The sequence below is a fragment of the Balaenoptera borealis genome (assembly GCF_965194805.1).
Source record: "Balaenoptera borealis genome assembly, chromosome: 12".
NCBI classification, from domain to species: Eukaryota; Metazoa; Chordata; class Mammalia; order Artiodactyla; family Balaenopteridae; genus Balaenoptera; species Balaenoptera borealis.
Window position 1 is genome coordinate 31,370,182 of NC_138869.1, and position 24,888 is coordinate 31,395,069.

General features: G+C 37.8%; 1 protein-coding gene across 16 annotated transcripts in view; it reads right to left on the reverse strand.

The window, feature by feature from the left end:
* Positions 1-15,120: 15,120 nt before the first annotated feature.
* CEP15 (centrosomal protein 15) overlaps positions 15,121-24,888 on the reverse strand; it is a 31,780-nt gene continuing 22,012 nt past the window's right edge. For 13 of the 16 annotated variants that reach the window (XM_082344870.1, XM_082344867.1, XM_082344866.1 and 10 more), the window contains 2 exons: positions 23,116-23,190; positions 18,042-20,967 (listed from right to left, as the gene is read on the reverse strand). In XM_082344870.1, coding sequence (XP_082200996.1) covers positions 20,833-20,967; positions 23,116-23,190 — 210 coding nt within the window. In that variant the 3' untranslated portion in view covers positions 18,042-20,832. Of the gene's footprint in view, positions 20,968-23,032; positions 23,191-24,082; positions 24,166-24,780; positions 24,807-24,888 lie in introns of all 16 variants that reach the window. The other 3 variants (XM_082344869.1, XR_014232145.1, XM_082344868.1) reach the window with 3 other exon arrangements.

Sequence of the window (24,888 nt, forward strand, 5' to 3'; positions counted from 1 at the left end):
CTCCAAATGCCCCATTCGAAACTCTCATAGCTTTTTGTCTGTAGCTCTTGTATGATGTCTGACATTTTTCTACCTTGGGTCACCAATTTCTTCTTCAGATTGCTTTCCCAGGGCTCCCAGTCTACCTCCAGTCTAGGGCTACAATCTCATTCTGTGTTGCACTCTCCTTCATGCTTTAGGGATTTGCTCTACTGGTGTCTTTCTGTCCTTGCAGCAAGCAACATCCTTTCATGTCTCGGGCCCTGGAATATGCAGTTTCTTCTGTGTGATGCACCCTTTTCCCCAACATTATATTTAGCTCCTCTGTCCCACTGAAGACTCACCTCCAATATCACCTCCTTGGAGAAGTCTTCCTCGACACCCAGACCCATTCCCCTCACCCCATTTGGCATTATGCAAGGACCTGGATTTTGTTTTCAGCATGATCACAACTAGCGATAATTTTTGTGAGTTGGTTTACTTGCTTGTCTTTCTTTCCTGCTCTGATCTAAGCTCCATGAGGGCAGGGACCTTGTCTGCCATGTTGATTGCACATCTCCAGCACCCACGTGTCTGGACTAGCACAGTGCCTGGCCCACAGTAGTTGCTCAGTAACTATTTGTTGCAAAAAATATCAGATCATGTCACTCCTCTGCTTGAAACCCTCGAATGCTTTACCATTTACCACTCAGAGTAAAAGCCTTACTCTGACTTTCAAGACCATAACCCCCATACCCTTGCATTGGCACCTCTGAGCTCATCTGCCTTCTTCCCCTCACTCCACTCCAGCTACACTGGCCTCCTTGATGTTTCTCACAGATGCTAAGCAAGCTCCTGCCTCAGGACCTTTGCACTTGCTGTGCCTTCCTCTGGAACCCCTTTTTCCATGCATTATGTCTCTCTCCCTTCAGGTCTTTGCTCACATCTTGCTCTCTGAGGAAGGTCTTCCCCTACCAATCTGTTTGAAATGTGAAAATTGCCTTTACACACCCACACACTTGCACTCACTCCCACTCATTCCTTCCCCCGCTTCCCTGCTTTATTCATTGTCTATCTGCCCCTACTAGAGTGTAGCCTCCATTAGGGCAGGGATTTTTAAATATTTTCTTCATTGCTGCCTTTCTTGGATCCCAAAATAGCACCTAACACATAATAGGTGTTTAGTAAATATGGAGTGAATGGCTATCTTGGCCTTTCTGATCTGCGCCATTGTTCTTCATGGCCCTCAGAGTTCCAGCAAACCTTCATTGAATATCACTTCAAAGAATGAATTAATCTGTTCCTAGATACTAAATATGGTCCCTTCAAAGAGTGTACCAGACACATTTGGATAAACTACAGATCTTCAGCAAACATGTCAAAGACTTTCAGAGAAATAATACTGCAAAGCCTTAGCTTTCTGTTATCACTGGTGAGTCCGGCTAATCATTAATGAAACAAAATGATGTCTTTACTTGCCATCTTTTTTCTCCTCCCCCGGACATCTCTCCTGGCTTCTTTTCTGCAGACTCACAGTTTCTTTTCTTTATAGACTATCTCTGGGCTGAGGAACTGGCTCTAAGGGTGGGGCAGTTCTAGCAATGAATTGAGGTGTATAAGCTTTTGGTTTAGCTCTACTCATCAGAGAGAACAAAAAAGCCATCAGAAAGAGTTGAAGACGGTGGATTCATTAAGCGTGTCCCAACCTTATTTATCCAAAGCTAAAAGCTGCAGCTCAAGGGTGACCTTAATTAGTATGGCTTTCTAGTCACTGCAGGTCACAAGGCGTGGGTTGGTGCCTCCTTCCGTACCAGCTGGGCTGTATGGACCATATGGGCCATATGAAGTGACGCTGTCTGAGTGTTTTGTTTTTGTTTGTTTTAAGAAGTAGACCTTCCTTTTAGGGTATAAAATGTTTTCTTTTGCAGAGCACTTAGGATGCTTTGCTGCCAGTGTTCTTCTGTCCCTGGGTTCACTTTTGTCCTTGGGTTCGTTCTTCTCCGCCAGCATCTTGAGCTGCTCATCAACATAGCACTTGGCAACCTCTGCTTCATGCACCGCTTTCCTCACCTCTGCCCACCCTCATTTACAAGCTTCTTGAGCACAGGAAGAGTAGGGGTTCCAAAAAAAGCTCAGTGAAAAAATAATAAAAGAATATAATTCGTTCTCCTCTTTTCATTAGTGATTTGGATTGCTAACTTCTGTTTGACCTAAATGTGAGTCACATTCTAACTACTCTTCTCAGATGACCAGTGAAGAATAGAGTCTCATTTTAACTTCTTAAGAAATTTAGGCAAAAATATTTGCAGAATCCTTACTTATGACCTTGATTTTTTTTTTTTTTTTTTTAATTACATCTTAGCACAGTTTAAATGCTTCTCACGGAGGCCTGGCTGGAAATCCCTTCTTTAGCTTTACTTTACAGAGTGTATTTCTTTAGTGTATTTTATTCGTTAGCATATGAAAATTCATGAAAAAATGTTAAGGGTTAAAAAGCCATGAATTTTCATAAAAACTCATCTTTCGTTAATCAGAAATGCCCCTTAAGCCAAATAATTTCTAAATCCTGCTTCGGAATTTGCTTCTGTTCTGTAGCACTTAGACTGATCAATTTTCAGAAGTTGTAGGAGAGAAAATAAATTCTGTCTCCAAACGATGTTTATAATCTCAAATCTAAATTAAAACATGTCGATTCCACAGCAATAGTCACTATGGAAATAGAAACATATAGGCCTCGATTCTAAATCAAGAGAGTGTTTAGCTGGGTGGTATATATTTTCCATCATGTTTTTGAAAAATCTGTTACAGTGTATGCATTTTCAAAGGCTTGGATTTGATAAGCTTCTAAGAAATTGTACATGTGTGGGTCAGATTAGAATTAAATGTACTTTGTATACTTTTCAAATGTGGTTTATAATGTCCTATCCCTATTAATGAAAATCCCTATTGAATTATTAGACTTAGTTTATGGAATTTTAAAAAATAATAAAGAAACATATTTGAAATTCATGGAAGCTTCCGTCTCAGGCAGATATGCCTACACATTATCTCCATTCAAATCCTACTAAAATTCAAATCTTGTATTAAGAATACTAAGAAGTGTAGAATGGATTTTAAAGAGTTTAAATAGAATTGCCACTCACATCTCAATTTACACCTAATCATCAAGCTTTATTTAGTTTCAGAATCTGTTTAAAAATGTGTTTGCTGGGGCTTCCCTGGTGGCGCAGTGGTTGAGAATCTGCCTGCCAATGCAGGGGACATGGGTTCGAGCCCTGGTCCGGGAAGATCCCACATGCCATGGAGCAACTAAGCCCATGCGCCACAACTACTGAGCCCGTGCTTTAGAGCCTGTGAGCCACAACTACTGAGCCCGTGCGCCTAGAGCCTGTGCTCCGCAGCAAGGGAAGCCACCACAGTGAGAAGCCCACGCACTGCAACGAAGAATAGCCCCCACTCACCGCAACTAGAGAAAGCCCGCGTGCAACAACGAAGACCCAACACAGCCAAAAATAAATAAATAAAATAAATAAATTTATTTTAAAAAATTAAAAAAATAAAAGCTCTCCACACACACACACAAAAATATATGTACATTTGCTAGTTTAAAAAAATATCAGCTTTAAAAAAATATCCCAAAGGTAATAATAGAAATAATTTACTCTGAAGGTATATCATGTATAAAAAAATTTTTTTAAAGTTACTTAAAAGTTATAGAAGTTAAAAAAGCTTTTTTTCCCTTTGTTCAGCTGAATAATGTTCATCCTTTTCAACTTTTTCTAGTAATTAGTCAACAAATATTCCTTCAACCAGTATCTGCATGCCTACTATGTGCTAGGCGATGTTCTAACATAGAATGTCACTTCTCAAATAACAGAAAACAAACATATGCTGTGATCATTTTGCTTTAAATAGCATTCGCCAAGCATATAACTCCTTTACATAAAATACATAATTCTTCTCATTTAAAAATTACATCATTCCTTTCTTTCAAGGAGCTCAAGATGTTTTTAGAGTCAAAACAACTATCTTCACATGACCCTCCTGAACTTAATGAAAATCAAGTCCTACCTCCCTTTTCCTGTACCAGGCTATGCCTTTCTAAAAACTACAAACCGAAGGAGTGATTATACGCTCCTTGGTGAAGACAGAGTGATACAGCAATTCTGCCCGTTCCTTGCCCAAGTAATCTATCATCAATTGCAGAATGAGGGTGGCCTAGCGTCCCCTTTCCCACAAAAAGATCTGTCAAAATATAGTCTTCTCTTTTTCCCTCTTTCTCTCCCAGCCTTAGATTAGATCTGCATCTCTCCCTCTGCTGACACTTAACCTCAGAAATCACCTGCTTTTATACACTGCGCAGTACCATGTAATGAAATAGGTTAGCCCATCTTGTGTTTGTGTTCAGAACTTTAGCTATTTGGACATCTTTTTAAGTGTACAGCTTGTCTTGTAATTAGCCAGAATGCTGAGATCTTTCTCAGTAGCAGCTGACACCTTATAGCCATGCCTCCGAACATTTTAGGGTTGATGACATGTGAAATTCAGATGTGCGAGAGTTTTTACCTCTTTTTTCTAATAGAGTTAACTTAGGCATCATTTTTTTTGTCGACCGTTTCTGCTCTTTATTCAGCCTCACCCTGTTGGCTAGAGTACCCCTAAACTTCTCAGAGACTTATACCATTAGTGTTTTTCTCTGATCCCATATCAACTCATACACTTACTTTAGGTTTTTTGAGCTGAAATGACCAGCTGTTTTGGAGTCACACAGACCCACTCTTAGTTTAAGCTCACAGATTACTTAATCAATAATAGATAGGAAGTTGTGTCTAAAATTCTGAAAAGGTAATGTATCATTTACGAGCACTTAGCTGTAAGTAACATGCAAGTGGCTTAAATGATAAGGAAATGGATCATTTCACGTTGTCAGAAACTGGGAAGTAGGAGCCTCAGGTCTGTTTCCGTGTGATTGTCTTAGATTGGTCCTCCTCTATGTGAAGTTTTCCTTGAGGCTGGTAGAAAGATGCTGCCGGGTCCCAGCCTCCTGTGCAGCTCGAACAGTGTCCAGATGAACAATCTTCTGTCTCTTAGGAGCAGGAGAACCTTTCCCAGAAACCCTCCTGACTGGCTTACTCTCCTACTTCGTTGCCCAGAATTTTATCACACGTTCACTCCTAAACTAATCAATGGCAGGGAGAAGGGAATTAGCATGACTGGTTTAGGTAAAATGGAGTATATCACCTGGAACTACCAAGTAGGGGTGGGGCAGCTTCCCTGAAGTGCTTGAGGCTTGGTAAAAGTTGACATCTGAATAAAATCAAGTTGCAGTTCAGAAGCCGGTGGAGGAAGCAGTGTTATAAATGTTAGCTAGCCAGCCAAATTCACAAAGTCAGAGTGGCATTTTAGACCTGATGGATAATTTCCCCCAGGTGAGCAAAAGGAAGGCTGAGGTGTGATATATGTATCTGTTGGATCATGGGGTTTTTAAATCCATGTCTCAGCACAATAAAAACAGTGGCTATAGATTATTTAATGTTGGAAACTCCCACTTCATACAAAGATAGAACTTGTCTTGAAAAAAACTTAGCAGTGTATACAATCAACATGCTTTGTAAGTTAGCAATTGTAACAACAGAAATAAAGCATTTAATAACCTGTGTCCCAAGTTCAAAATATTATCAATGGAAAGAATTAATTAGCTGAAGTCATCTGAATACATTTTGTTATTTGTTTTCCTCTAATTTGATTTGACATTTATATTAAACCCAGATTTTGGAAAAAAAAAATGTTTTTGATGCTACTTGGCATATCTTTGTACTACATTACGTGTTGCTGTAGAATTTACAAGATCAACATTTAGATGTCACCAGAGAGACATATATCCTTGTACTGTGATAGACATTATCAGGCACTCCCAAAGTAGCAGCAGCTATTTACATTGAACTTAAATAGACAACTATGGAAATGTCAGGAAGCAGTACATTTTTGGAAGTTGGAAACATTGAAGAGAATTAGGCTTTTCGTTTTTGATTTGTATCAAGTGACCAGAAAGTGTCTTTTGTGTTCGAATGATTCCATATGGGCAGAACAAAGAGCAGGTAGTTAGAAACCTTCACACCATGCAGCCCAAACCTTCAGAGCATCATGAAATCGACTTAGGGGCTCATCACCACCATTCTTTTTACTTCTATTATTGAGTTAAAAAAAAAAAAAACCACCAGAAAATATGAAAGAGCATTATACATAGCTGGGGTAAGAGTAGATTGATTTCATTTGAACTTAATTTTGTATTATGAAAAAGTTCAAGCATATACAAAAGTAGAGAGAATAGTATAATGAACCCACATATGTTCATCACCCAGATCCAACAGTTGTCAAGATTTGTGCCATACCAGTTTCATCTCTTTTTTGGCCGATGATATTTTAAAATGAATCCCAGACATTACTTCATTTTACTCTCATATATTTCAGGAGGGTTCCCTTTTCTTCACATCCTCTCCAGCATTTATTGTTTGTAGATTTTTTTGGTGATGGCCATTCTGACCGATGTGAGGTGATACTTCATTGTAGTTTTGATTTGCATTTCTCTGATAGTGATGTAGAGCATCTTTTCATGTGCTTTTTGGCCATCTGTATGTCTTTGGAGAAATGTTATTTAGATCTTCCGCCTATTTTTTTGATTGGGTTGTTTGTTTTTTTGATATTGAGCTGCATGAGCTGTTTGTATATTTTGTGGACTAATCCCTTGTTGGTCGCTTCGTTTGCAAATATTTTCTCCCATTCTGTGGGTTGTCTTTTTGTTTTGTTTTTGGTTTCCTTTGCTGTGCAAAAGCTTTTAAGTTTAATTAGGTCCCATTTGTTTATTTTTGTTTTTATTTTCATTACTCTAGGAGGTGGGTCAGAAAAGATATTGCTGCGATTTATGTTAGAGAGTGTTCTGCCTATGTTTTCCTCTGCCTATGTTTTCCTCTAAGAGTTTTATAGTAACCGGCCTAACACTTAGGTCTTTAATCCATTTTGAGTTTTCGTGTGTGGTGTTAGAGAGTATTCTAATTTCATTCTTTTACATGTAGCTGTCCAGTTTTCCCAGCACCACTTGTTGAAGAGACTATCTTTTCTTCATTGTATATTCTTGCCTCCTTTGTCATAGATTAGTTGACAATAGGTCCCAATGAACCCTTTTTTTAAAAAATCTTTTTGCAGTTGGTTTATTTGTAACATAAAACTTTTATTTATGTGTCTATATATCTGTGGTAAGTCACCATGTAAAATAAATTTCTTAATGTGGGTTGCAGTTAAAAACATTCTGGAAAGTTATTGTTGAGGTCGTTGACAGATTTTTGTTGGGAACTCGAGCAAACTTTTTCTTCTTCTAGACAGGCAGTTTCTATAGATGCCAAAAGATAACATAAAGTTAAAATTTCTGCCATCAATTGCTTGTTTCTTCTATGTGGAGCTATGAAAATGCTTTGGCTCTTTTTTTTTTTTTCTTCTCCCAAATGAGGTATCAGAATTTTCTTATTTTATGAATACACAAGCTATTCATTCAAAGAGGCTGTTGATTTGATTGTTTGTAGGACTTCATTAAGTAACTCAGGCTAGAGGAGATGCAGCCTAAGGTTTGCAGTCTTATTCTTAAGCAATGGATTTAGAGCCTTGTTTGCCACTGAAAAAAAAAAAAAAAGCATTATTTGGGGCAAGATGGCAAGGTCAAGTGTTTAGTTATGTGATATATTTATATTCTGTTCATCTTTCTCCAGGTCAAGAAATTAGGAAACAGCAAGAAACAGGTTTTTTTCCTGCTATTGTGTTCTCAAAGGTCCATTGAAATATTAGCATTCTACCTTTCCAGCCATAGGACCTTCACATATGCTGTTCCATTTATCAAGAGGAATTAACTTCCTTACCCACTGCTGCTTCTCCTAGTTTTTTTCTTTTCTTCCTTTAAATCTCAGTCTCCCCTTTCCCAGAAAAACCTTCCATGACCTTCTTAAGTCATATTCCCCCATTATGTGCTTAAACCATTCTTTTGTGGGCCATTCTTTTGTAGAACTTATTAGTGTTGCAGTGTTACATTTCTCTGTTGCAGTAATCCATCTAATATTTCTTTCCCTTCTTCGTCTGTCAGTTCCGTGGGAGTGGGGATTGTCCTTGCTCATCACGGTAGTCCGAGTACCTAACACAGTTGAGCTCAACACAAGTTTGATGGGTGAATGACATGCTGACTAATGGACTGAATGCTGTCACCATAAAGCAGTTAATTATGCAGGCTGAAAACATCTTTATAATTAAGCATCCTTGTCTTTCTTTCAACTTTTGGTTTTTTTCTTGGAATTTCAAAGAAATAGGGCAGGGGTGATTTAATAGGTGCCATACTCAGCCTCTGTTGTTTTTTATGATGTCTGAAAGAATATAATGATTTAAAAAAAAAAAAAAAGAATATAATGATTTTTAGCAGGGCAACTTTTGTATATTATGAAAGGGATTTATAGACAATGACTGTTTTGCAAGGCTGCAAGGGAATGTGATGATTTCAAATACATTTTTAAAATGTGTAAGGTCAATCCTAGTTATTGGAGAATTTCCCATAGTTCTCAAAGCTACAAATTATACTAGAGAAATGGATGAATGGTGTGGAATCATTGGATAAAGTCCATGAGATTTAGCCTGGTACACAAGCCTGTTCACAGCTTGCCCCAGGCAGCCTCTCTAGTCTCAATTACTGCCACTACTTGCCTCAATCTTACTGCTCCAACGAAATATACTTAATTGTTCTTAAAATATGCCAAACAATTTCAGGTTTTCTACTGGTAGTTCCAGTCTGAACACCAACCCTATCCCAATTCACTCAGCTAATTTCCTTATATATACTTTAAAAAGTATATATTCTTTTTGTAAATTGCCTATGAAATAGTAAAGTGTTACATATAAAGATGAGATCCCCTTGGACAATTTACTTGCTTTTGTGCCCTCCAACATACAAAAACATTATTTCCTTGTGACACATGTAGTAACCCCTGTGTACACTTTTTTAATAGAAATGATATAGTGAATAATGCTGCATATAGCCTTTTTCACTTAAAAGTGTGTCTTGGAGAGGTATTCATGTTGTTATATGTAGCTCTATCTCTTGCGTTTTAATGGTTGTATATGATCCCATTATATAATAGATAGTGAACTTTTTTCCATTTCTCTGCTGAGGATATCCAAGTTGTTCCTGATCTTTTTAATACTACAAACCAAGCTTCAGGCAGCATTCTTGTATATGCCTCATTGCCCAACTGTGTGAATGTTTCTCTAGAATATAAATGGAAATGTTGGATCATAGGGTGTGTGAATTTGGGGGTTTTATAGATACTGCAGAATTGCCCTGCAAAGTGGCTGCACCTCTTTACACTCATACCAGCAGCATATGAGAGAACATTTTCCCCGTATTTTTACCAACACTTAATGATATATCAAACTGTTAATTTTTCCAATCTGATGGGTGAGAAATGGTATCTCGTTGTAATCCACATTTCCAGAATTATTGTTGAGACTTGGCCTTATTTCCTACCTTGGGTGGTGGTTGTCATTTCCTCTTCGGTGCCTCTTTTACTTCTGGCTGCCCTGTCTGGCTGCTTGTTTGGGCCCTGGTTCACTGCTGTGGCTTCTCAGCTTCTCTGCTCTCTGTTTCTGGCTCTTTGCTGGTTTTTCCTCTTGTTTTTGAGCGGGGTTATAGAGATATTAACTTCTTTCTCTTTCAATTTATTCAAATAATATTCCTCAAGTGCCTGCTAGGTATCAGGCACTGCAATAGGGGCCGATGATAGGGTGGTGACAAGACAGAGTCTCTGCCATCATGGAGCTTGCATTTCAGTGGGAGAAAGAGACAATGTATAAAGGATATGTAGTACAATGTCATGTCCAGTGAAGATAAGGCAGACAAGGTGATGAAAATTATGGGCATAAGGGAGGGAGAGTCTTATTTTGGAGAAGGTGGTCGGGAAGGCCTCTAATAGGAGGTGAGATTTGAGCAAAGACCTGAATGAAGTGAGGGAGAGAAGAGCCTTCCCAGGAGATGCATCATCAACAAGTACAAAAGCACTGAGGTGGGAATGAGGATTGGGAAGGAAGTTGGTGTGGCTGGAGCTCAGAGGTCAATAAGCAGAAGGTAGGAAATGAAGTTGAAAAGGTAGCCAGGATCCGGATCATGACGGACTTTGAGGTCCGTGATAAAGGTTTTAAAATTTTATTTCCAGTGTTAAGCCTTGGAGGTTTGCGGCTGGGACAGTGTCACTTAGATGACTCTGGTAGTGGAAAGGGGGACAAGCGTGGGAGTATGGAGAACAGTCAAGTGGGTATTGCAGTAGTCAAGGCGAGGGTGTCCGGGATCATGGTGATGGAGGCAGTGAGAAGTCAGATATGGGACATATTTTGAAGGTGGGGCTAGCATGACTTGCTAATGGATTATCTGTATGTGTGGTAGGAGGGGAAAAAGAAGAGTTGGGGGTGACTCCAAGAGTTTGGCCTAAGCTACTGGACAGCTAGTGATGGCACTTCCAGAGGTGGTAGAGAAGACTGTGGGGAGAGCAGGTTTGAGGGGAGAAATCTAGGGCTCTGTTTGGACATGTTAAATTTGACATGCTTATTAGATATCCAAGTGTTGAGTGGCATTAATTAAAAAAAAATCAGAACCGAGAATATGTATTTGGGAGTTGTCCCCTTAAGGGAGCATATTTAATGCCCCAGACTGGGTGTTATCCCTGAAGGAGTAGCTAGAGAGGAAAATAGGGTCAAAGACAGAGCTGAGGGCCACTCCAGTATCTAGGAGGCAGGGGCTCGGAAGCAGAAGCCAGTAGACAGGATTGTCAGGGCTCTGGAGACCAAGAATGAGGGAGTGACTGTGTCATATGCTGTTAAAGGATTAAGAAAGATGTGTACTTAGGGCAACACATTGGACTTAGTAAGACCGAAGACTTTGGTGACTTCTACTTGAGAAGTCTCAGTGGAGAGAGCTGGGGAGAAAATCAGAGGTGAGGAAGTGGAGATCCCCCTCATTTATAAAGGTTGGGTATAGCGAGAGAGCTGTCACCATTGCTTCTCTGCTCTCTTAAAGTTGGAAGTGTCTTGGCTAATTCGGCTCTTCTACTCAGAGCTGCTTAGAATGCAGCACTGGTTTCTTTCTCTCTCCCAGCTCCCTTAGCTCCCCATGGCCGTCACCCCCATTTCCCAGACTGTGTTCGAAGTCCTACCTTGGTCTTCTTATAACTCTCCACTTTGTCTCTACAGCTGACTTCCCCGCAGACAAGAGGCTCTGGGGCAGCTGCATTGTTAATCTCCATCCATAATTCCTAGGTCATTCTGGGTCTCAGTAATAAATATTTGTTGAACTGAACTTCACTTCCAATTCCATTTTAAAAGGGAGGATGGGATAAAGTAGGCTTTGTTCTCATTAGAGGAGAGTCTGAATTTGATGAGCATTGTAGGGGAGTGGATGAAGAAAATAAGTTCTATTAGATGAGCAGGCAACTACATAGTTGATACAAAAAATAGCACCATTCCTCATGACATCGGTATTGCCATAACAGCAGAGTAGGACACTTCAAGGACCTGGTGGATCTGTTTGTTTGGGTTTTTTCTAAGTTAATTTTGAATGAAGGTTAATACAAAGGCCTTGCTCAGAGCCTTTAACTGGTGAGTGACAATGGTGTTAATTCCATTTTGGACTCAGCCTATTAAGTTTATGAAGTTGAAATACATGCTTTGTGAAGCAAAGTACTAGTTTTATTTTATTTTTTTATTTTTTATTTTTTTTTTAAAGATTTATTTATTGATTGATTGATTGTTATGTTGGGTCTTCGCTTCTGTGCTAGGGCTTTCTCTAGTTGCGGCAAGTGGGGGCCACTCTTCATCGCGGTGCGCGGGCCTCGCACTATCGCGGCCTCTCTCGTTGCGGAGCACAGGCTCCAGACGCGCAGGCTCAGTAGTTGTGGCTCACGGGCCTAGTTGCTCCGCGGCATGTGGGATCCTCCCAGACCAGGGCTCGAACCCGTGTCCCCTGCATTGGCAGGCAGATTCTCAACCACTGCACCACCAGGGAAGCCCAAAGTACTAGTTTTAATATCGATGGAACATATTTACTGAACATCTAATATCTCCTGGGCATTGTCCTTGGACTTGAGATTCTAGAAATGAACATGTGTCTAAATACAACTCTGAGGATAAAACAATATTCTCCTCTGCTCTTAAAAACTTTCACTTACCTTCTGAAGTATTGTGTTAGAAGTAAAGTATGAAATGTCCATTAACTATTTAAGTTTCCCCCCAAATTCAGTAATTATTCTCTTCATTGTTAAATATTAGAGTGGATTTTTAAAAATGCTTATAAGGCTACTTGTTTCAGGGAATTGCAGTGGCTCTGAGGAATTGTCTACTTCAATACTCTTCAGTAAAATATAATGCAAGACCCATATGGAACTTTGAATTTTCTAGCAGTTACTTTAGAAAAAGTAAAAAGAAACAAGTGAAATTAATTTTAATAATGTATTTAACCCAATATGTTGAAAATACCATTTCAATATGTCATCAGTATGAAAATTATTAACAAGCTACATTCTTTTGTTCATACAGTCTTTGAGATCCAATGTGTATTTTACACTTATAGCACATCTCCATTTGGATGCTAATTTTCCTTGGAAATACTTGATTTCTATTTAGATTTCATAAAACTTACAGTTGAAAGTTGTTACAAACATACTTAAAATTTTTTCCGATAATGAAATGAAATAAAAATTTAGCTTCTCAGGGGCACTAGCTCCATTTTAAATGCTCAATGGCCACATGTGGTTAGTGGTTGCCATACTGGACAGTGCAGGCATAGAACATTTCCACCATTGCAGAAAGCTCTGTTGTACCACGCAGGTCTAATTCAACCTGCTGAGGAAACTTAGTGGCAGACCTGGGACTAGAATGTTGTTTGTAAGGAGTTTCATAGACAGAAAACCACCACTGGGAACACCAACCTTTCAAAAGACAGACGGTCAAATGAATTTGAACACATGGAGAATAAGTCATTGTTTAACTATTGATAGAGAAGGTTTCTAGGAGGAGTTAACCTGCCTTTCTATGCTTGATTCTCACAAATAACAAGACAAATCAAAGCGCTCACACATTGGAAGTATTCAGGTTATGTATAGAGAGGATTATTTTTTATTGCAGCAACATATACATAACATAAAATTTACCCTTTTAACCTTTTTTTAAAAAGTGGGCATTTCAGTGGCATTCAGCACATTCACATTGTTGTGAAACCATCATCACCATGTCTCTCTGGAACTTTTTCATCTTCCCAAACTGAAACTCTGTCCCTTTAAACACTAACTCCCCATCTCCCTGGCACCCACCATTCTACTTTATGTCTCCGTGAATTTGGTTACTCTAGGTACCTTATATAAGTGGAATCATACAATAATTGTCCTTTTCTGTCTGGTTTATTTCACTTAACATAATGTCTTCAGGGTTCATCCATGTTGTAGCCTGTGTCAGAATTTCCTTCCCAAGTAATACTCTATTTTATGGATAAACCACATTTCAAAATTAAGAGATAACTGACTTAGAACATTGTGTAAATTTAGGGTGTGCATGTCAAGTTGATACATTTATATATTGCCTTATGAGCACCACTGTAGCTTTAGTTAACAACTTTATCATGTCACATAACTATCACTTCATTTTTTGTGTGGTGAGAACATTTGAGATCTAGGCTCTAGCAATTTTGAAGTATTTAGTACTGTGTTGTGGACTACAATTAATATGCTCTGCATTAGATCTCCAGAACTCATTCATCCTTCAGTTGCAAGTTTGTCCTCTTTCACATCTCCCCAATTCCCCCACTCCCCTGCCTCTGATAACCACCGTATTTTACTCTGTTTCTATGAGTTTGGCTTTTTAAAGATCTCACATAGAAGTGATATCATACAGTATTTGTCTTTCTCTGTCTGACTTATCTCACTAAGCTTAATGCCCTCATGGTCTATTCACGTTGTCACAAATGGCAGGATTTCCTTCCTTCTTATGGCTGAATAATATTCTAGTGTATACATGCCACATTTTCTTTATCCCTTCATCTGTTGGTAGGCACTTAGGTTGTTTCCTATCTTGGTTATTGTGAATAATGCTGTAGTGAACATGAGAGTGTAGATATCTTTTTGATATTCTGTTTTACTTTCCTTTGGCCATGTATCCAGAAGTGGGATTGCTGGATCCTATGGTGGTTGTACTTTTAATTTGGGGGAACCTCCAAACTGTTTTTCATAGTGGCTGAACCAACTTACATTCTCACCAACAGTCTACAAGGGTTCCCTTTTCTCTGTGTTCTCCCCAACATTTGTTTTTTCTTGTTTTCTTGATAATAGCCCTTCTAACAGGTGTGCAGCAATATCTCATTTTTGGTTTTGATTCTCTCATGACTAGTGATGTTGAGCACCTTTTCATGTACTTGTTGACCATTTGGATATTTTCTTTGGAAAAATGTCTATTCAATTCCTCTGTCCATTTTTTTAAAAAATTGCATTACTTGTTTTTGTTGTTGGTGTTGTTATTGAGTGGTACGAGTTCTTTATTTTGGATATTAACCCCTTATCCATTATATGGTCTGCAAATATTTTCTCCCATTCCATAGGTTGCCTTTTCATTTTATTTATTGTTTCTTTTGCTGTGCAGAAGCTTTTTAGTTTGATGTAGTCACACTTGTTTTTTTGCTTTTGTTGCTTGTGCTTTTGGTGTTGTATCCAAAAAATCATTGCCAAGACCAATGTCAAGGAGATTTTTCCTTATGTTTTCTTCTAGGAGTTTTACCTTATCAGGTCTTACATTTAGGTGTTTAATCCATTTTGAGTTAATTTTTGTGACTGGTGTAAGATTGAGGTCCAATTTCATTTTTCTGCATGTGGTTATCCAGTTTTCTCAACACCATTTGCTGAAAAGACTATCCTTTCCCCATGAGTGTTTGTGGCTACCCTATGAAATGTTAGCTGACTGTATATGTGGGGATTTATTTCTGGGCACTGGATTCTGTTTCTTTGGTCTATGTGTCTATTTTTATGCCAGTGTTATACTGTTTGAATTACTATAGCTTTGTAGTATAGTTTGAAATCGGGAAGTGTGATGCTTCTGGCTGTGTTCTTTCTCAGGATTGCTTTGGCTATTTGGGGTCTTTTGTGGTTCCATAAAAACTTTAGGGTTGTTTGCTCTATTTCTGTGAAAAATGCCACTGGAATTTTGATAGGGATTGCATTGAATCTATAGATGGTTTTGGGTAGTATGGACATTTTAACAATATTAATTTTTCTGATGCATGAACATGGGATATCTTTCCATTTATTTGTGTCTTCTTCAGTTTCTTTCACCAAAATCTTGTAGTTTTCATTGTTCAATTTTTTACTTCCTTGGTTAAATTTATTCCTCAGTATTGTTTTTGATGCTGTTGTAAATGGGATAATCTTTATTTCTTTTTCAGATAATTCATTGTTAGTGTATAGCAATGCAACTAATTTCTGTGTGTTGATTTTTATATCCTGCATTTATTGATTACTGAATTCATAGATTAGTTCTAATGGCTTTTTGGTTGAGTCTTTAGGAATATATATATATATATATATATATATATATATATATATATATATGATATTTATATATATATATTTTTTGTATATATATGATATTTTTAATCATATCATCTACAAATAAGGACAGTTTTACTTATTCCTTTCTGATTTGGATGCCTGTTATTTTTTGTCTTGCCTCATTGCTCTAGCTAGGACTTCCAGTACTATGTTGAATTAGAATGGTAAGAGTGGGCATCCTTTTCTTGTTCCTGATCTTAGACAAAAAGCTTTTGATCTTTCACCATTGAGTATGATGTTAGCTGTGGGTTTGTCATATATGGCCTTTATTATGTTGAGGGGTTTTCCTTCTATACCCAATTTGTTGAGGATTTTTAATCATGAAAGGATGTTGTATTTTGTAAAATGCTTTTTCTGCATCTAGTGAGATGATCATATGGTTTTTATCTTTCATTCCATTAATGCGGTATTGATATATCACATTTATTGCTATGTTTGTTGAACCATCCCTGTATCCCAGGGATAAATCCCACTTGGTCAGGGTGTATGATCCTTTTAATGTGTTGTTGAATTCAGTTTGCTAATACTTTATTGAGAATTTTTGCATTTATATTCATCAGGGATATTGGTCTATAGTTTTATTGTTGTTTGTTTGTTTGTTTGTAGTGTCCTTATCTGGCTTTGATATCAGGGTAATGCTGGCCTTGTAAAAATGAGTTTGGGAATGTTTCTTCCTCTTATATTTTTTGGAAGAGTTTGAGAGGGAGTGACCTTAATTCTTATTTAAATATGTGGTGGAATTCACTCTCCAGCGAAGCCATCTGGCCCTGGGCTTTTCTGTGTTGGGAGGTTTTTGATTACTGATTCAATTTCCTTATTGGTAGGAAGTCAATAAGATCTAACGAATGAATGAATGATGCTCAAATGTTATCCACCTTTGTGTTTACTGGATATCCTTTTAAAAGGCTCTAGATTAGGCTTCTTTTGAATAACTCAGTATTTGTTTTCCTGGGGTAGAGTGTTCTAGTACAATGATATGTTTATAAGTGTTACAGACCTTATAAATGGTTGGAGACAAGGTATAAAAAATAATGATATTGTATTGGGAGATGAAAGAAGGCAGAGATAGACTATAGACAAAATTATAAACGGAAATTTGTCTCCTTCTAATTTGATTGTATTGTCTCTAAAGTGGTATTGTGTAAAACATCAGAAAAATTTCTGCATTGATAACCTAGACTTATTAAGGAGTAATAAAAAATCCTTTGACTATAACAGTGGAGCTTAAATAGACCAGTTATCATCAAAATGAGAGAAACAAACTAAATCATCCCTACTTTCTAAAATAAGAACACTTCATTGTCCCTTCTGTGCAACTATTTATTGATTTGTACTGTGGTCAGGCTACTACTTTAGCAGAGTCTCAGTCTCTGTCTTTGTCTGAGACACAAATTAGGGTTTTTAAAATAGCAAGGACTTCAAAACATTATTACAATGTAGGGGACCCAGTCCTTTCTCTTGTAAGCAAGGAAACCTGACTCTGAGAAGTAAGGTGATGTCCGGAAGCGGTTTTTTAGCCTCTGTCTTTGTTGGACTCGTTTTCCTTGTCTTGGATTTTAGTAAGGATATAATCTCAGTTCCAGTTAGAAAGCGGGATCACAATGCCAGGTGTCAAATCCACAAATCAATCCTGTCCTTAATTGCTGAAGTTTGACATGTCCCCATGTTTGTCCCAGAAAACTCTAAGCATTCTCCTATTAGCAGTAGAGAATTAAATTTCCTATGTAGACAAATTAACTTCTGAATTATATGAGAAACAAACAAAAACACCACCAGAGAGAGAGAGAGAGAGAGAGACACTTTCTCATTCCAACTTAAAGCTTTCTCAAACTAATTTCTCTCCCCTTCCCTTTCTCCATATTTTTCATAGACTTTATTTTACTGTTTGAATTCACCATCTAGTTACTACCTTCTCTGAAGAATAGATTTTGGTCAGCAACTCTTTAAAAAAATAACTTACTATCCTAATTAAAGTGGAAGAGGTCAAAATAGACTACTGCAATGAAGGGTGTTTTAAGCCATGTAGGTATTATGTTTGGGCAGTTCTTCAAAAGGGGAAAAAACTCTTCAGGGAGATTTAAAACTTTGTTTTAAACAAGAGACTTTCTTAAAAAAAAAAATGAAATGATGTGAATTGGCTTAGAATAAAAAGACAATAGACTAAGGAAGGAAAAGAATGTATTTTGTAGATAAAGCCAAATTCATGGCCTTGTGCATTAAATTTTACACAGTAAAACCTTACACTGGGTTTAAAGCTTAATATCTTCCTCCTGCCTGAAATTGGTGACTGCATACCCTGGTTTTTCACATACCCCTTCCCCACTCTACGCCCAATGTTGCCAGTTGTCTCCTAAGTGACAAAATAGCCTCCAAGTAAGTTTAATTTTGAATCAAAAATAAATATACCCAATACATCGTTCTCTCTCTTTTTTTTAATAGAAAAGGGGGGATGAGGCAGAGAAGACAAAATGGTAAATACAGTTAAAGATCATTTTAATTCTCATCTAAGTCTTAAGCTAGCAAGTTAAAACACCTTATACATAAGGCAGAGAAAAACTGTCCGTTTGACATCACTTTCATTCACACTGCTCCCCGCGCATGGGAAAGACCAGATGTCTGGTTTCCAGAGTATTAGGCTTTTTCCTGAGTACTTAGTAAAATTAATTTTTTGAAGTTCAGAGAAAAACTGCAGCTCCTTCTGAACTTTAGCATTTTATGGTTTAATAATACTCAATATCATACACAAGAAGTGTTCCGCAGAAAATGATCTTTGAATATTTATGCATTTGCAACAATCCAAGAAAGGCTATGAAAAATTCTTGGAACAGGGTTTATTTTGAAAACCCCGTTATTCTAAAAAAAAAAAAAAAAAAAAAAAAAATACAAATTCATAGTTTTCATAAAGATTAGTGGGTACAATGTAGTGTATGGTAAGGGCCTGAATAGGGAGGAAAAAGTCTCAGTAGATGGCATTTCTTTCTCCTTGTCTGATTCCTACTAATTATGTACAAAATGTATATTAGATACTGTATTTCTCTCCTCCTTACAGAAAACAATATTTGGAAATTCCTACGTAAAGCTAATTTGCCATGAGGAATATAATGCCCTTTAATGGGGTATCTAGGTCTCTTCGGGATTGTTTTTTTCTTTAAACATACACCATGTGGTGCAATCTGTTCCATTCTACAAGAAGGGGGCTGGGGGGAAACTCTGGGGGGGGGCCAGGAATAAAGTCCCCTCTGGGAGTTTTTGAGGTACTAACTAGAAATGGGGGAAATGGTACAACTGAAGCCTAGAAATAGCTTCCCTTCTGCCCTAAATCATAAGCCAGTTTACATTAAACTTAAGGGTTTAAAAAAAAAAAAAAAAGATTTAGCAAGTTAGTCAATTTAGGGGAGAAAAAAACCTGAACCTTTCCTGAGATGGTTAAATTGCTATTCATTTTGTATTTTAATCTAACCTACTGGTGCTTTAATTTACAGAACTCAAAGGAAGCGTAATGCTCAAATATTTGAGGACGGCTCATGTATCAACCACTGTTTAATTTTGGAATATGCCTACTTGCTTGACACAATATTTTACCATCTCAACAAATGTTTAGCCTTTTTTTCACTTGACTAAAGAGAAATAAGTTTCACATCGCTTCATTCACCTTCTTATGTGCATATGCTGGGAAAGATTGGATGTTAAAAAAAAAAAAAAAAAAAAAAACTTCCTCATGTTCTCTCTACTACATCTAAATCTGTTTACCAATTCAAAGCTGCTAAAAAGCCCTGCATTCTCCTGCTAAATCAACTGGATGGCTAGAAACCAAACTGTAATGTAACAGGAAAAAAAATATATATCAATTTATTTTCGTGACAGAACATTCTTGAGAAGGTATAAAACGGTTCTGGTCCCTATGCCAGTTTTCTTTTTTCTTTCTTTCTCTGTCTTCCTTTTTAAAGGGCTTTTGGCTTTTAAGCCAATCCTTTTTATAGTTATATAACAGTTCTAATATTTTGTGACATTTTGTATTGTGACACTATAGATGAAATTGTCATCGGACTGACACTCTGTGCTGTTTATTCCTTAATTACAACTGTTAACACTGTAGAGAAGTGTGCTCATCTGCCAGCACATGCTATGAAAACAACATTATTGTTACCCACACCAACACCCACTCAACAGGATATTTCCAAGATGGTAGTTTAAAGGAACTTATCAGCACAATGGACTTTTTTTTTTTTTGTTTGTTTGTCCTATTGTCGTCTTATAAAACCACAAACCAGTTTAAAATTGAAAATCTTTCATTGTGATGTGGACTCCTAAGCAGGAGCTGCTTTTATAATTAGAAAAATCAGAATTTTTTTTCTTGAGCACTCCAGCAGTGGTGGATTGAGGAATCCCAAAGCTATTGAGGGTTGTGACCCAAAAGTTTCTGACTGACAGTTGTTTGAGAAATAAAGAAAATAGAAAGAACAGGGAAGGGTAGATTTAAAGATGAAAAGATGAGAGAAGAGTTACTTGTGTTCACAGGGTTGGCAATCTTTAAATAACCAGGTCAAAATCCAGCGACCATTCCCAGCTCTAATAGGTGTCCTTTTTCAGAACCCAGTCTGAGCCCTCCTGAAACTGGCTACTTATTGAATGCTTGGTAGTTTAGTTCTTGCTTCGAGAATTTTTACAGGTCCAGTGATCTATGAGGGACAAAATCCTATGAATCTATTTCCTGATCAATATTATTATACTAAGCAATTGTCACTGTCTTTTCATTTGTTAAAAAGCTAAAAGAGTGAGCAAACAACCACTTGGATCCTGAGCCTTATCCCCATAACAAAATAACTGAAAAGTAAAGATTATAGAAGATGTAAAATCAGAACTACTGGTATTCACTGTTTAGATGAGAGTGACAGTAAATGACTTTTTTTTTTTTTTTAACAGCACACAACACTCATTCAGCAGCTTATTTAATCAACAGTCCACCTTTCAATTATCAGCTTTTAACACTTCCATGGGTTTGGTAGAAAGCAAATTCATTACACTGAAAGAGTAGTAGGTCTCCCAGTGATGGCCTGCAAGTTCCAAGTAGATTCTCAAATCTTCATTGTCATTGAGGAAGTAATGAGACAATGTGAACATGTCTGATTCCTAAAGTTCCTGCAGTGACCTGCATATTCTTTAACACTCAGCTTTCCTAAATAGGTTTTTGAAATAGTATGTGAAGAAGCTATTGCTGCACCTCCTTTTGAATGGTATCTTCTGCTTCATTTGGATTTTCAACACCAATAGGATATGGTGCTCTTCCTAAAAGAAACTGTTCCCATTTGGGAATATATTCTTCTACTGATGCCCAGTAAAGAGTCTGGAAAAAAAACCAACATCCAAAAGTAAAAAAGCATATCAAGCAATTGAACTTGGCTTTTCATAATAGTCTAAATGTTTATTCACTTAAATGTGTGTGTGCGTATACACACACACACACACACACACACAGTCACACATATACGTAGAATGCACTTCCTCTACAGAATATTTTATGTTAATTTTAGAAAAAAATCTGGCTACTTACTAGTGTTAATTTTCAAATTTCTCAGTAAAACTAGAGCCTGGCAGAATTACAGGTTTTACAATTTTATTGTGATTTTACACGCCCTCTTGTGGCCAATCTTGTGATTATTACCAGTAGTATCATTTACGGCTACACAATCATTAAAAGTTTTTGTTTACTGTTCCCAATCCCATACCAAATGATTGCTCATACTAAAATTATCACAATGAAATGATTCAAAATGAACAACTGCTGTAGAACTAACAGAAAAAGATGTGACCTGGATGAGATCAGCACCTGAAATATAAGGGGCATGCTAGAGGACTCAGGTGAACTGACCCCTTAATTGCAGGGGGGAAAAACATTTAAAGTTATGCATCCGCAAAATTATGCACCCGCTATATCTTTTAGAAGAGCACCTGATATGGCAAACTGTAACTTCTTCCCACATTTTTTGGGATAATAACAATAATATCAACATCATCTAGCTATTTTTAATTCAAGTAACTTGGAAGTTGAGACGCTGTGTTCCTAGACTGACTGTAGCAGTCTGTAAGCTGTAGAAGCTCTTAACTGCATTGCTGTATGGCATCTACACGCTTGCATGGTTTCTTGGCTGAGTGCCCTAAGGAGGCCAAAGAAAAGTCAGATGCCAAAAGCTCTGTGTCATAGGAGGGCATTTGATATGAGATCATCACTATCCAGCTCATTTTCAGAATTCAGTCAAAGAGTTAGATAGCATTGGGGAGACATAATTATTCGCGTTGAGCATTAAAAAGGTAGGGGGTGGGGGAAATTCCCTGCCAGTCAAGTGATTAGGACTCGGCACTGCCACTGCGGCGGGCTTGGGTTCAATCCCTGGCCGGGGAACTAAGATCCCACAAGCTGCCTGGTGCAGCCAAAAAGTAAAAACTAAAAAATAAAAAAAATAAGATGCTATTATTAAAAAAAAAGGTATGAGGGCTCTGAAAGCTGAAAATGATGAGGGGTTCCATGTATCTATGCATCTATGCATGTGGTCTGAGAAGCAGCCTGACATACTTAAAATAAAGGTCATCCTGCTGTGCGAGACTAGCTAAGAAAAATACCGACCAAGCCCTGTGGTTGGGTGTTTCTCTGCCATTCACGGCTGGATTAACCCCTATTGTGTCGGCCCTGTACGGGCCAGAGTAAGGTATTGGAAAATTCAACAAAGAAAAAGACATGCCCAAGGCACAACTTTGAACGGGAGGTCTTTCTATCCTTGATCACTGCCTTTCCTTATTACTCTAGATGACACAGAAAATTGCAGGGCAAATTCTCAGCCTTTAATTTTTGAGTCTATTCACATCCCTGGTTAGGCAGCAAACAAAAACTGTATTGAAAAAAGGTCATTAAAAATATAAAATCAAACTATTCTATATGTAGCAAATTCCCTTTCAGCACACATACATTCATATACCAAATACGGTTTATTTTTGCCAACCATCTTCCCAATCTGTTCTTGAACTGAGCAAAATCAAACAGACAAAAGCCACGCTATACTGCATGATAATATGCATTTAAATAGCGTTGGTTGCATTTTTGGTGAAGAGACTGAGCTGCTACTTCTAACATCAGCCAACAGGAAAAGCATTTTGGTTAGGCTGTCATCTTAAGATTTAGTGCATATTGTCTGTTAGGATTTAACAAGAGAGTCGTTTCTAAGTGACTCGGTGAAAAGGCACAAGGTCTTGATAAAATTTTCACTTGATGTAAAATTTTTTTAAAACCCAGATACTTACAGATTACCCACTACATACAAAGCATGACACTGTGGACATAGAGAGATCAGTGAGACACATCTCATTTATTTTACTGAATGAAGGAATCTGGGATGTATACATACACAGCCACTTACAATGCACTACTAACTGAAGAGCCTCTTTTCCTTCTTTTTTTTTGAGGGTCTCTTCTTTTACATTTGTTCCTTAAGATTCTCACCTCAAGAGAAGCCACCTCAGGTGGTGGAACTGGATGATTCTGGGTCTGTAGAGACTTCTCTGCCGCTTCTATATCCTGTAACAGATAGAAGCATTTTCAAAACAAAATGTATTTAAACCGCACACACAAATGGCACCTGTAATAGCAATATCTGTATCCCAGATCTCTCGCTTCAACTCTCCTCTGGATATACAGTTCGAACTGATGGACAGGCACTGACAGATCACTGCTTAATTAACCGGTTTCAAAGAGAGGATGCAGGGTTTCTTATTTTAAAATAAAAGGCAGGGATGGGGGTGGTACTTCTAAGTTCTGCCTTTTTCATTTTAAGTAGCTAGGAAATGCCAATAATTCTTGGAAAAAGAACTTCCTCTAAACTGCTCAGAGTACTAACTTAGCTTTAAAATCCTTTAAAAACAGCCAGATGGATAAAATAGTCAAATATTCCGATACGAAAAACAATCAGATACTCAGACCCATGCTAGGCTGACCTTCAAAGTGAAGAGTTCTAGTCTGTCCAGATCATGCAAATGGTATATGAATGACACACATTACATTTGTTCAATATTCCATTTTTTAATTTTATACTTAGGCAAATACTTCCCATATTGAAAAGGTCCATGAGGTACCTGAATACTTTGCAACAAGAACCTTTCACTATGCTATCTAGATTTTTAGTATCAGATTGCTAAGCTAATCTCAAAGGCAAGTTTTATTGCTAGGTAGTATTGATACATCCTTCAGCTGATGGCATTCAAGTATCATGCGGTACGTTGTAGTTGAATTTGTAGATGTTTGTGTTTTCTCTTATGGTTGTAGAAACACAAGAGTACTTAAGGTTGATTCATACCTCAGTAAAGATTTTATCTAGATCTGTGCATAAAGTTCACACCCAGAAATGTAAGACTTTGCAAGTTGTTACAGAAATATTCGAACCCTGTTAAATAAATACTCCCCAAATCAGCACCTGTGTTGTCTTGTGCTTCTTTAGGTTTGTCAAGTTTCCAGGGTGTTGGTTGAAGGCCATGTGAATTTTGTCTCTCCTTTGAGCTTAGTGAGTTGAGAGAAGAGAGAAAGTTCTCTGCTCCATGTACAAGCACTGGAGTGATCTAAGTACAGGGCTGTTGGACAGAAGGAGAGCGATGGAAGAGGACGTGGGAGTGGGGTGTGAAGAAGCCAACGCTGAACAGGAGAAAAGAGATAGCAGATGGCAGCGGCGGGAGCAAGGAATGGGTGTGAAATGGAAAAGGGAAAAACAGGAAACTCCCTAAAGGGACTCCCCAAAGTTGCACAACCAGTAATGCACCTGCTGTCTAGAAGAAGGTGATTTGAAGGGGAAAGACAACAATTTAGGGATAAAAAGCCCATCTATAAGCATGTCTCTCCCATACCAGAAGTTCACGGCCAAGACTCAGGCTTAAAGAGCTCTTGATGCCGATGATACAACAGACATGGGAGACCAAGTCTTCTGATTACATTGAAATTTAAGAAGGTCCTGGAAGAACCACTTTTTACTTCTAGAAATGAAACAATAAAAATCAGAACCCCAATTTTACCATTATTCTAAGAACAGTTACAAAGTTATCTTTACTGGGAGATCTGGGTGCCCCTAGCACCTATAGGCAAGATTAAACATTTTTCTTAAAGATCAGAAAATAAGGATACTGAATATCTCGTAGAGAAGAGCAGATCTGCAACACAAAGAGCAGGAGATGAGTTTAGGAGGAGGGACGTGTGGCCTGGAAAAGCAGGCCCAAGTCAGCCTCACCTAAC